This window comes from Coenobita brevimanus, chromosome 65, assembly GCF_032717465.1.
Source record: "Coenobita brevimanus isolate Jiangsu-jjx chromosome 65, ASM3271746v2, whole genome shotgun sequence".
Taxonomy (NCBI): Eukaryota; Metazoa; Arthropoda; class Malacostraca; order Decapoda; family Coenobitidae; genus Coenobita; species Coenobita brevimanus.
The window spans coordinates 45,349,812-45,361,167 of record NC_137018.1 but is presented as its reverse complement, the minus strand read 5'-3'; the positions used below and the strand labels follow the sequence as shown (position 1 = coordinate 45,361,167).

General features: G+C 41.1%; 1 protein-coding gene across 1 annotated transcript; it reads left to right on the top strand.

Annotated features, from left to right (window-relative positions):
* The first annotated feature begins 1,651 nt into the window (after positions 1–1,651).
* On the top strand, positions 1,652–9,377 carry LOC145404995 (uncharacterized). The gene is made up of 5 exons (XM_080276497.1): positions 1,652–1,870; positions 5,465–5,624; positions 6,230–6,351; positions 7,505–7,610; positions 9,211–9,377. The coding sequence occupies exons 1-5, from the start codon at positions 1,652–1,654 to the stop codon at positions 9,375–9,377; spliced, it is 774 nt and encodes a 257-aa protein (XP_080132623.1).
* The last annotated feature ends 1,979 nt before the right edge of the window (positions 9,378–11,356 follow it).

The window sequence follows — 11,356 nt, the reverse complement described above, 5'->3', positions numbered from 1 at the left end:
AAGTGTTGTATAGGTGGGTAAGAAGCTGATAATAGGTTGCGTTTCATTCATTTATTTCCGAGGACATTGATTTCCGCGGTGCGTCTCTTTGTCTCGGGCTATTTTTGCCCGGCTGACACCGTGTATTTGTGCACTTCTGGGATACATGGCGCCGCCTAAAATTATCCTGACATAACCAGGGGCCACTTAGTTACACAACCTGTAATTAAAAAAACAATGTCCTGACTGCCATGTTCATTATATGCAGGGGGAAAGAAGAGTTTCCAATGTTGATGCTTGTAATGTGATATAGGAGTCTGTAATAATTTTAAAAAATAATAAAACACTGAATATTTGAAGAAAAAAAAATGCGGAAGTTTTTCAAGGATTTCCACGCATGAATGAACACAAATAGTAACTTGATAAGCGAAGGTGTTTTAATGAGTACGAACGGTTGTTCTCTATCATGCATTTAGTTTGTATTACAATGCATTGTGGTTAACATCACAATACATAAAAAAATTTAATTACCGCTTTGTGTGTATTGTCATTTGGGCGGAAAACACGTAGTACTGGATAATAATAGTTTAAGCCAACAGTCACCCACAGTCATGGAAGAGGCAGGAAGACAGTGATATTGGTCGTTAAACTAAGCAAATAATGGTAGCATGGCAGTGTTTAGTGAGTTTATTGAAACAGTAGGTTTGGTGATGTTGGAATTGTTGATATAGTGACAGAGAAGGTAGTGGGGATACCTGTAGTGAACACTGAAGAATTACAAGACTGCTTTTTTTAATTACCTGTCCTCCTAAAAAAAAAAAAAAAAAAAAAAGTTGGCAATTCTTCACTACTTTATTGACTTAAGTACTCGTGTTGCTATCGCTTACCGGTATCTGACGACATACTAACAAGGACTTGTGTAATGGTGGCAGATGAGGTAACGTTTGAGTGAGTGGAACATGGTGGTAGTTATAGAAATGTTATTAACTGGAGATAATGTTGGGAGTGATGATAGAAATGTTGGTTGTGAGCGAAATGTTGGTAGAAGTGGGAGAATGGTAGAATGTTTATATATAAATAGCATAGGAAGAGGTAACACATTTCATCCATTATCCCCACCAGGAGAATGGTAATTGTTATGATGCTGTTAATTAATTTGAGCCCCATTACCGTTCATTTAGGCGATTTCGTAACAACTCTTCCACGGTTATTTATTTACATATTACTCTTTAATATCCTTTTGTGTGTTGCTGATTTAGAAAATTGTCATTACTGAAAACAGCATAAGAGAGAATATCAAGGTATAGTTTGCCTAATAAATCTCAAGGGATTGTCTGTCGCAAAGTCCCCTGTCTCATACCATCGACAGTATGATGAGTATGATAATATTAGCAGGAGGGAAGAAAACATTGGTAGGAAATGAGGAAAATGTTCTCAGTATTGGAGGAAATTGTTGGACGAAATAGGGAAAATGGGAACTGACATCTTCTTTTGTAATTTCCAACAAACAGAACTAAATGAACTTCCATCAAACTTCATGAGAAAGAACAAGAAGAGGGAAAGGAGTGAGAAAAAGACGGTGGACGAGAACACGATATAGAAGAAGAAGAAGAAGAAAATTGAATCTCCAAACATAAATAAAAAGTATGAGATAACGAACTGGAGGAAAACGATGACGACTTTGATAAATATGTTGCTGCTGATGCTGTTGAAGGCGTCAGAATGCAACCCCTCCTCCACCTTCCTATTGGTGACTGAGGATTTGGCGCCAAAGCCCACCAGCATCGCCACCATCACCATCACCACCTTCACCAGCTCGCTGGCAGAATGTGGATTGGCGTGTTTTGATGCCCCGAACTCCACTTGCATCGCGTTTATGTGGAACTCTGAGGTTGGTATGAGAGAGAGAGAGAGAGAGAGAGAGAGAGAGAGAGAGAGAGAGAGAGAGAGAGAGAGTCTGATACAAACTTACAGACTGATCTGTGTACTGCTAAATGTATATGTCAAAGAGTACAATCAAATGCCTCAAACGGGAGCCAACTTCCAGCTGGAGATTGATTTCATTGCACTCCCGTGACCCAGGATCATTACATATTATGAGTTTGATTTGTTTATGTTCAGCAGCAACCAGACTAGGACATGTGTGGTTGTAAAGTCAAGGCTTTCAGAAATTACAGCCCAACAGGCGGACAGAGACAGAAACACAGGCAGAGAGCGACACACTATAGACCACAAAATTATCAACTGCCTTATATACGAGTATATAGGCTACATACGTACTGTACGTACACACACACACACACACACACACACACACACACACACACACACACACATTTTATATTTATATATATATATATATATATATATATATATATATATATATATATATATAAGTATGTATGTATAAAACTGTGACAAAATGGAGGGGTGAGACTGAGAGAATGGAAGTGTGGATGGGGTATACTGTATGTGCGGGAGTAGGTGAGAATGAGAGGACAAAAGGAGTTTGTATTGTTGTATGCAAGAGATGGAGGGAGAATATAAGAGAGTATGGATCCGTCGGCTCAAGGACTGTGTGGGTAAAATTGAAAGTTGGACTACAAATAAGGGCGATTGTGTGTGTATGCGCCAACGCAAGATCGTGCAAGTAGAGTGAAAGAAGAGTTCTGGATAAATGTGGAAGCGTACATGGAAAAGTTTGAAGGGAATAAGAGAGTTCTTGGTTGGAGATATGAATGGAAAAGTAGGGAATATGAAGGCGGATGGAGTATTGGTGAGTGGGGTGTGCCTGCAGAAGTGGATGAGAATGGCAGTGTTCTAGTGGACATTTGTGCAGGGAGGGGGTTACTGATTGCCAATACCCTCTTCAGACACAAAATGATCCACAGGTATACTTGGCGAATGATGAGAAGGGAGGATGGTGAACTGAATGAACGGAAGGCAATGATTCATTATGTGTGTGTGGATGATATGAATGAGAAGGTGTGTAATGGATGCAAGGGCATACAGAGGCTGGGGAAGTGTACTTTCTGACCACTGCATGGTGGTGGTGAAAGTCAAGGTTCAAATGAAATGGAGGAGGAGGAGAAGGGATGGATAGGAGGAAGCAGTCCATAAAGGGAGGGTAGAAAGGATGCAAGTGGATGGAAAAAAAAAAAGAAAGGGCAGAATATAAGAAAGAAGTGGAGGAGCAATTGGGTAAATATAGACCGGAGCAGATGGGGGACGTGGAAAGTGTGCGCAAGATATTCACAGAAGAAATCTGTGCAGCATGTGAAGTGGTGTGTGGATGAAGAGATAACGAAATGGAGTGCAAGGAACAGCATGGTGGAATGAACAGATGAGACAGGCCATGGCGCAAAAGGAGAAAGCATATAGTGAGTGGATGAGAAACAGGGGGATTGAGGAAGCTGAGAGAAGGAAGAGAGAGTTACATGTAGAGAGGGAGAGAGAGGTGAAAAGATTAGTACGAGAGAGTAAGATGAGAGTGGATGAGGAATTTGGAAGGAATTTAAGTGTAAAGTGGAGGGAATGTAAGAAAATGTTCTGGAAAGAGGTAAAGAGAGTTAGACAGGGTGAGAAAGAAGTAGGTCGGGGAGTGAAAGATAAAAATAGTATATTGCTTACCGAGACGGGAGAAAAAGTGAACAGAAGGAGAGAACTCTTTAAGGAATTATTGAATATAGAGAATGAAAGTAATGCGAGTATAAGTGGCTGGGGAATGGCTAGGAGGAGGAGGGAGGTGAGAGGAGGAGAAGAAGGTATCAGTTGGATGGAAATAGTGGAAGCAATGAAGAAGTCAAAATGGGGAATGCTCCAGGAACTGATGGAGTGTGTGGTGAAATGCTGAAACATGGGGGAGAGTTAGTAATAGAATGGTTATGGAAGATGTGCAGTTTGGCCTGGGGGGAAGGTAGAGTCCTGGAGGATTGGAACTCAGGTATATTTATTCCCTTGTGCAAAGGAAAAGGGGAAAAAGAAGAGTGGGGTAATCATAGGGGCATTTGTCTTCTTAGTGTAAAAGGAAAAATATATGGTAGGATACATATTGACAGAGTTAGAGAAATAACAGAGGAATTAACTGGAGGAGAACAGGGAGGTTTTAGGAAAGGGAGAGGTTGTGTAGGTCAGATATTCATTCTTAGGTCTTTAGTGGAAAAGTTTCTGGAGGGGGGTAAGATGTATGCAGCCTTCATTGATTTGGTGAAAGCATACGACAGGGTGGATAGACAAGGAATGTGGAAAGTATTAAGGATATATGGAGTAGATGGGAAGTTGCTGAGTGCCATGAAGAGTATGTATGAGGGTGCTAAGGCTGTAGTGCGTGTAGATAGTGAACTGAGTGAATTTTTCTGTCTAAATGTTGGATTGAAACAGAGATGTGTCATGTCCCCATGGTTGTTCAATCTGTATATGGATGGGGCTATAAAAGAGATATAAGGTAGGGCTGTGGATGTTGGAACGACTCTAATAAGAGAGGGCAGCGTTTGGAAACTCCCTATACTGTTGTTTGCAGATGATACTGTATTGTTAAGTGACGATGAAGGGAAGCTGCAAGGCTTGGTGCATGAGTTTGGGAGTGTGTGTAAGAAACGGAATATAAAGGTGAATGTAAGGCATTGTCTTTGAGAGAAGTGAAGCCACTGAATGTACAGTAAGGCTGGATGAGGAGGAAATGGAAAATGTGAGTACGTTTAAGTACTTGGGTAGTGTGATGAGTAAAGATGGACGTTTAGAGGGTGAAGTGCTTGAAAAGGTACAACAAGGAAGAAAGGTTGCTGGTTCTTTGAAAGCGGTGATAAGGACCAGGAAAATGAGCGTGGAAGTGAAAAAGTCACTGCAGAACAGTATTGTGATACCAACTCTAACGTATGGAAGTGAAGCTTGGACCTTTTTTGAAGGACACAAGCCAAGAGTGAGAGCAGTAGAAATGAATTTTTTTGTGAGGAGCATATGGAGCTACGTGGAGAGAGACTGACAAATGAGGAAGTGAAGAAGCGCTGGGGTGTGGATGTGGATGTGATAGAAGCGTGAGGAGAAATACATTGAGGTGGTTTGGCCATGTGGAGACAATGGTGAGCGAGAGACTAACGAGGAGAGTGTATGCGCGTGAGGTGGAGGGGGGGAGAGGGAGAGGGAGGCCGAGGATGAAATGGAGGGATGGAGTGCAGAGGTATATGAGAGGGGGGGATGTGTGAGCTGGGAGCGGGGCAGTGAAGTGGCATTGGACAGGGCGACATGGAGGCGATTTATTTGTAGCCACCCCTTACGGGACTGAGGCGTCTGGCAATAGATCTGTCTAACTGTCTATCTATTTATCCATCTATCTGTCTATCTATTCATTTATCTATCTATCTATCTATCTACCTATCTCTCTATCTATCCATTTATCTCTCTCTCTCTCTCTCTCTCTCTCTCTCTCTCTCTCTCTACGTGATCGTGTGTGTGTGTATAATATAAATACCCCTTGCCACACCACCAGTCTCCTGCCGTGGCCAACACGACCATGGGGGTACAGGGTAGGAAGGGTAGGTGTGTCCTGCTATCCTGCCTACCCCACCCCGCCTCACTGCGGCCAGCCCAAGGAACACTACTATACCTTCTCAGGGCCCGGGCTCCTCCACATTACGGGCCTAAAGCTGGTTAGTGGCTTGAAAATACTCCTACTCTGAGGACAGGAACTGCATGACTAAAGAAAGAAAATATCAGATTAAAACGAAAGAGGGGTTATAGTTGAGGTTATGGGAAGATTTTATTAGACTAGCAATAAGGACACATCTCAGAGTGTCATTTTTGTAATAGTTTTAGGAGCATTTCGAATTCTTGGAAGTTTTAGTCAGTGAACTTTGTGCCTTTCAACTGCATTGCTACTTTTAACTACTGAAGGTGAACAATGCAGTGTCAAATAATAATTACGTGAATTTGTTCAGTTCGAATTAAGCTCGTCTTAAATTATAGTACAAATGCAGGTAGAAAGCACTCAGAGAGCACATACCGTCGCCAATGGCATTGCAGCATCCGGATCCGCCCCAAATTTAATCTTTTTTTTTTTTCTAGGCCCATGGCCCACCCTTCTATAAAACTTCATTGAAATTCATTGAAAACTTTGGAGATACCGTGTGGACAAACAAAAAGACAAAACTAGGTAATACATAACTTTCTCCAACTTCGTTGGCGAAGGTAATTATCACTGACGTCCTCGGGCGAAAGTAGTTTAACTGTATCATGTTGCTCCTGCACTTCCAAGCTCCTGCAAGCTACAAGATGGCGTGCACCTTTGCGTACCGGGTGTACAGCAAGAAGAAACTGATGTACAGCGACGCCGAGGCTCAGTGTGCTGCAGATGGCGCCTCCCTCATAATATTCAAGGTAACGCCGTCTTTCACTCACGAGGGTAACCTCTCCAGAATTGCACTCATTGCACTGTTAGACGTGTCGCGTATATGTGAACTTTGCTGTAGATTGTACTAAGTATGATGAACAGCTTTATATCTATCTGTCTATCTATCTACCTATCTTTATAGAACTATCAGTCAAAGAAAAGCAGTGAATATTATTGCGTAGTTAGTAGTTACCAAAAATGAAATTCCAACATATACTCCATTTCACTGAGTCTGGTACCATCAGTGATGTCCTCAACACCTGTAGCATTGATAAAGGTCCTCAGTACTGGATATACCTTTTAGTATTGCCTTTATACATTGGTTCTCAAGGTAAAACATAGAGGTTTACCTAGTGCAGGGGATTTACATAAACACTGCAGACGTTGAGGACATCAGTGATGGGACCGAACTTGGTGAAATGGAGTACAGTGACTGGCACTTCAAAGAGTCTTTCTCCAAAACTGACATTGCAGACTATACGTATCCTTGTTTAGTATTTGCCCTGAAATTTTGGATATGGCCAGCGGACAGATAGACAGACAAACAAGTTATCATTTGTAATTTCCAAAGAAAGCTTAGCCAAAAAGAGCCAGATGTGCATTGGCTGCTAGAGGCTTCCCTCAGCTAATAATAATATTAATAATAATAATAATAATATTATTATTATTATTATTATTATTATTATTATTAAAAATCATCATCATCATCATCATCATCAGCAGCAGCAGCAGCAGCATACAATTAGAGTAAAATTAAGCCCCACTCATTATTCTCAATTCTTAACATATGCAGACAGTTTACTTAGCATAGGAAAGATCTTATCACCGTTGCCTTCTTTATTAGTACAGTATGTAATTATACTGCACTGGTCACACTCATTACATTGCATGTGGATGAGTAAACGAATATTCATGTCAATAATTTAGCACTAAATTTACCTAACCACTCACTAGTGTGTGTGTGTGTGTGTGTGTGTGTGTGTGTGTGTGTGTGTCTAATATGTTTGTGCAAGCACATGTTACGTATGTATGTATGTATGTATGTGTGTGTGTGTGTGTGTGTGTGTGTGTGTGTGTGTGTGTGTGTGTGTGTGTGTGCGTGCGTGTGTGTGTATGTATCTGTGTGTATATTTTGGACAGGATGGCAACGAGGAGCGTGTGGTGCAGGCGGCCATCAGCGCCAAGGAAGGCTACTGGATAGGCCTCACGGATAAGCAGGAGGAGGGACAGTGGCGATGGGCGGACGGTGAGTGTTACAGATCTGTTATTAAACCTTCTAATCCGATGATCTGGTGCTGGAGAGGGAAGCCTTCGTGCGATGGCACTATTATAGTATGCTGCCCAGCTATACGAACGTCCCTCAGCTCCTTCCCTGTCCCCCAAAAGGAGGCTGGTGGACTGCAGAAGGGCAGGTTCAGGCTGCAGGTCCACAAGTCCACGTTCGGATGAGCTTTGGCCCACAAGAACAACAACATTCTGGTGACATTTTTTTTATATAATAATTGTTATCTCCACACGATTGTATTGGGCTTAGGATGAACTTTTCGAACTGAGGGAGTTAAATACAGCCTTCATCAATACCTTTCCTTTACGAGAGGTCTTTCCCAGGCTGAATGAACTCGTTATTAACAAAAAAAAAAAAAAAAACTATGAAAAGTCTCAGGATTCAATGCATTAACCCCGTAATGGTGAAGGGGAAAGCAAGCACCCCTCTCCCCCCACGCCCCCTTTTTGTCATTACTGAAACAAACGACGGAAAATAAAAGATTTCCTTCTTTTCCTCGTTGCTGATTGCGATATTGTAAATCTAACCTCCGTGAATTCGGGGATTGCCTACGATGTTAAATCCGACCTTTCGCAAATTCTGGGTTTGCCTACGATATTTTAAATTTGACTCTCGTAAATCAGGGGCTTGCTGACGATAATTTAAATCTGACCTTCGTATATGCGGGTCTCTCCTACACTTTTACATATACTCGGTTTAACTGTAGACATTTTTTTTGTTTCATCTAACGAAACTGGACTATACTCACACAATTTAAATACAGTACCTTGGCGTGTTTGCGTTAAATTTGATGAACCTGAATTATGTAGTAGAACTTGTCTCCTTGGTTACTGATCAACACGACCCACCTAACTAACTACACCGATCATCAACAAGCAGAAAGGGGTTACGGATCTTTGTCACAGAACACACGCCATAATACTTTCAGCTTTTCCTAAGTAAACTATTTGCAGCCAGATTAACTAACCCCTTTAGTCCGGTGACGAATTGTTTTGTTAAATCGTGTTATACCTAAATAATTTAATTCAGCTTAGGGGAGACTTTACAGTTTGGAGCGGGGAGATATAATTCCCTTCGTCTGGAGATGGCAAGAATTAAAAACAAAATTATCGAATTGATGCTGCATAGAAAAAAAAAATATCGGATTGAAGTGCCTGAAGTTGGAAATCTTAATGATCACTTTATAGCAGTGTCTTTGGTGCTTAAGAATCGTAATTATTTGGCTACTAAAGGGTAGCAAACACCACCTGAAAAGAAATGTTTAACTTCAGTATAAAGTTAATCATAAAAGAGTTTGCATCGCTGAGGAGCAATGTTGGCAGTCTCTAGCGCGTATTCAGGACTGCAGAAGGGGGGGGGGGGAGAGGTCCATCCTTGACCCAGAGAGAGAGAGAGAATGCATACGGACTGTGTGTGTGTGTGTGTGTGTGTGTGTGTGTGTGTACAGGTACTGATGGATACGGGAACCGAACCAAAATAATAAGGAATTAACAAAAATAATATTAAAACTTAATCGTAGAACAATAGATGAACTGTAACTGCTCTTGGTATAATTCTACAGGAAGCAGTGTGGAAGGGTACAGTAATTGGGATCGCGGACAGCCGAACAACTACAAGCAACGCGGTGTGGGTCAGGACTGTGCCATGCTGTACAGAGGGGCGTGGAACGATCATCAGTGCCATCGCCGTCTGCTCTTTATTTGTCGTGTGTCATTTGTGCACCAGTGACACACACACACACACACACACACACACACACACACACACACACACACACACACACACATAAATAAACTGAATCTACCAACACTACAAGAGAGAAGGAAAAGAGGTGACATGATTATGCTATAATGCATATCAGGAAAGGAGAAAATAGACATAAATGATTACTTAACGTATGGGGAAGCATCAGCAAGAGGACACTGCAAAAAATTGCATAAAAAGAGAGGTGATAAAGACGTAAGGAAATTTAGTTTCCCAAATAGAGCAACTGATCAGTGGAATTTACTACCGAATGAAATAGTGTGTGCCAAAACAATTCACAAATTTAAGGATATGTACGATAAATATGGTTTAAGACACGGGAGAGTACGAGCTTGACTCATTCCTGTAAAGATACAATTAGGTAAGAACACACACATACACACACACACACACACACACACACACACACACACACACACACACACACACACACACACACACACACACACCTCATATTCATCTACTTCGGATCATCGTTCCTTCATCCCATGCACACTCTAGCCCTGGCTCTGGACTTAGAGTCCCATACACATTTCCGAAGGCATAGAGTCTGACAGTCTGTTTGAGTATGGGATACCCATGCCTTCAAGAATCGACAAGGTGGAATTCCAGAATTTGTACTGTAAACCGGAAACAGCCATTTTCAAAAATGGCCATCAACAGGTCAGAGCTAGATAAGAAATGCGTATACATTTTGATAGGAACGTAATAAAAAGATCATTCTGGTGTGCATTATATGGTTTGCAGGTATGTCCGATACAGTGCTGGCATAAAAACATGTTAGACCTTGCATACGTACCGAAAGCCAAGATTGTAGCCACGCAAAGTCTGTCAAACATGAAAACATCTATTCCTTTGACATAAAAGTATGACAAAGATCATTTGGTATATATGTCCTGTTATGGCATGAATATGGTTTATATTTTGAAACACAGAAAGTGGTAAAATAGGCTAATAATGGGGTTAATACACTGTATAATAATAAATTCATTGATAGAGGCCACACAGTAGGCTACACATCAAAAGAAAATAAGAGCATCAGTATAAATCCAATTAATATCTTAGACATTTTTCATGAAAGATGATGTCATTATCAATTATTCAGCCATAGTTCAGTGGATCTGGAATCGAGTGAGGGTCATTTAATTGGCTAGAGGACTATGTGCATAACAAGAAAGGCTTTCTTGATATGGCCACGAATCACACGATGTGAGGGTAGGGCTTCCAATCTCGGCCGCACATATCACATCATTTACCTTGCAACATTGTTCAGGACATTACTAATTGGTTATGTATACCTGAAAATCCCATAAAATATACCAAAATCCTCCTCCTACCACACTACAGTCAAAAGTAACACATTTTCATGTATGACGGACTTTGCATAGCGGCCATCTTGGTTTTCTGCACATAACGTCTAACACTAACGTGTTTTTTTACGCCACAGTCATGTCGGGCATACCTGAACACCTTACAACAGACACTAGAGTTTTGTATTATTTTATAGTACGTTCCTATCAAATTATATTCGGATTCCTTATTTGGTACCGACAGTGGTCATTTTTTAAAATGGTGGTTTCCTGTTTACGCTACAAGTTTCGGAATTCCACCTAGTAGAACCTTGATTCTAGGGATAGCCCATACTCAGATTAACTGTTAAACTCTACGCCTTCGGCAATGTATACGGGTCTTTATATCCAGGTCCTGGAGTACACTAGTTGCACTGAATAAACTATTGCATCAGTTATTTCGCTTATAAATTATTATTACATCAAGTTACTGTAACCATTTCGGTTCAAATAAAATTTATTTCAGCAAATTTTGAAACGAATACCTTCCATTGAGTGTTGTACCCTTTTTAAAAGTAATATATGTAGGGTGCAGTACCCGGTATACGTCATGGTTCGTAGTACTCGTACTGTGAATAGGAGGAGGAAGAGGAG

Bases quoted from the DNA above. Each gene is read 5' to 3' on its own strand.
- LOC145404995 (XM_080276497.1), top strand. From the start codon at position 1,652: ATGACGACTTTGATAAATATGTTGCTGCTGATGCTGTTGAAGGCGTCA. The intron at 5,625-6,229 runs GTTAGTGGCTTG...TGCACTTCCAAG, and splicing joins ACATTACGGGCCTAAAGCTG to CTCCTGCAAGCTACAAGATG. The intron at 6,352-7,504 runs GTAACGCCGTCT...TATTTTGGACAG, and splicing joins CCTCCCTCATAATATTCAAG to GATGGCAACGAGGAGCGTGT.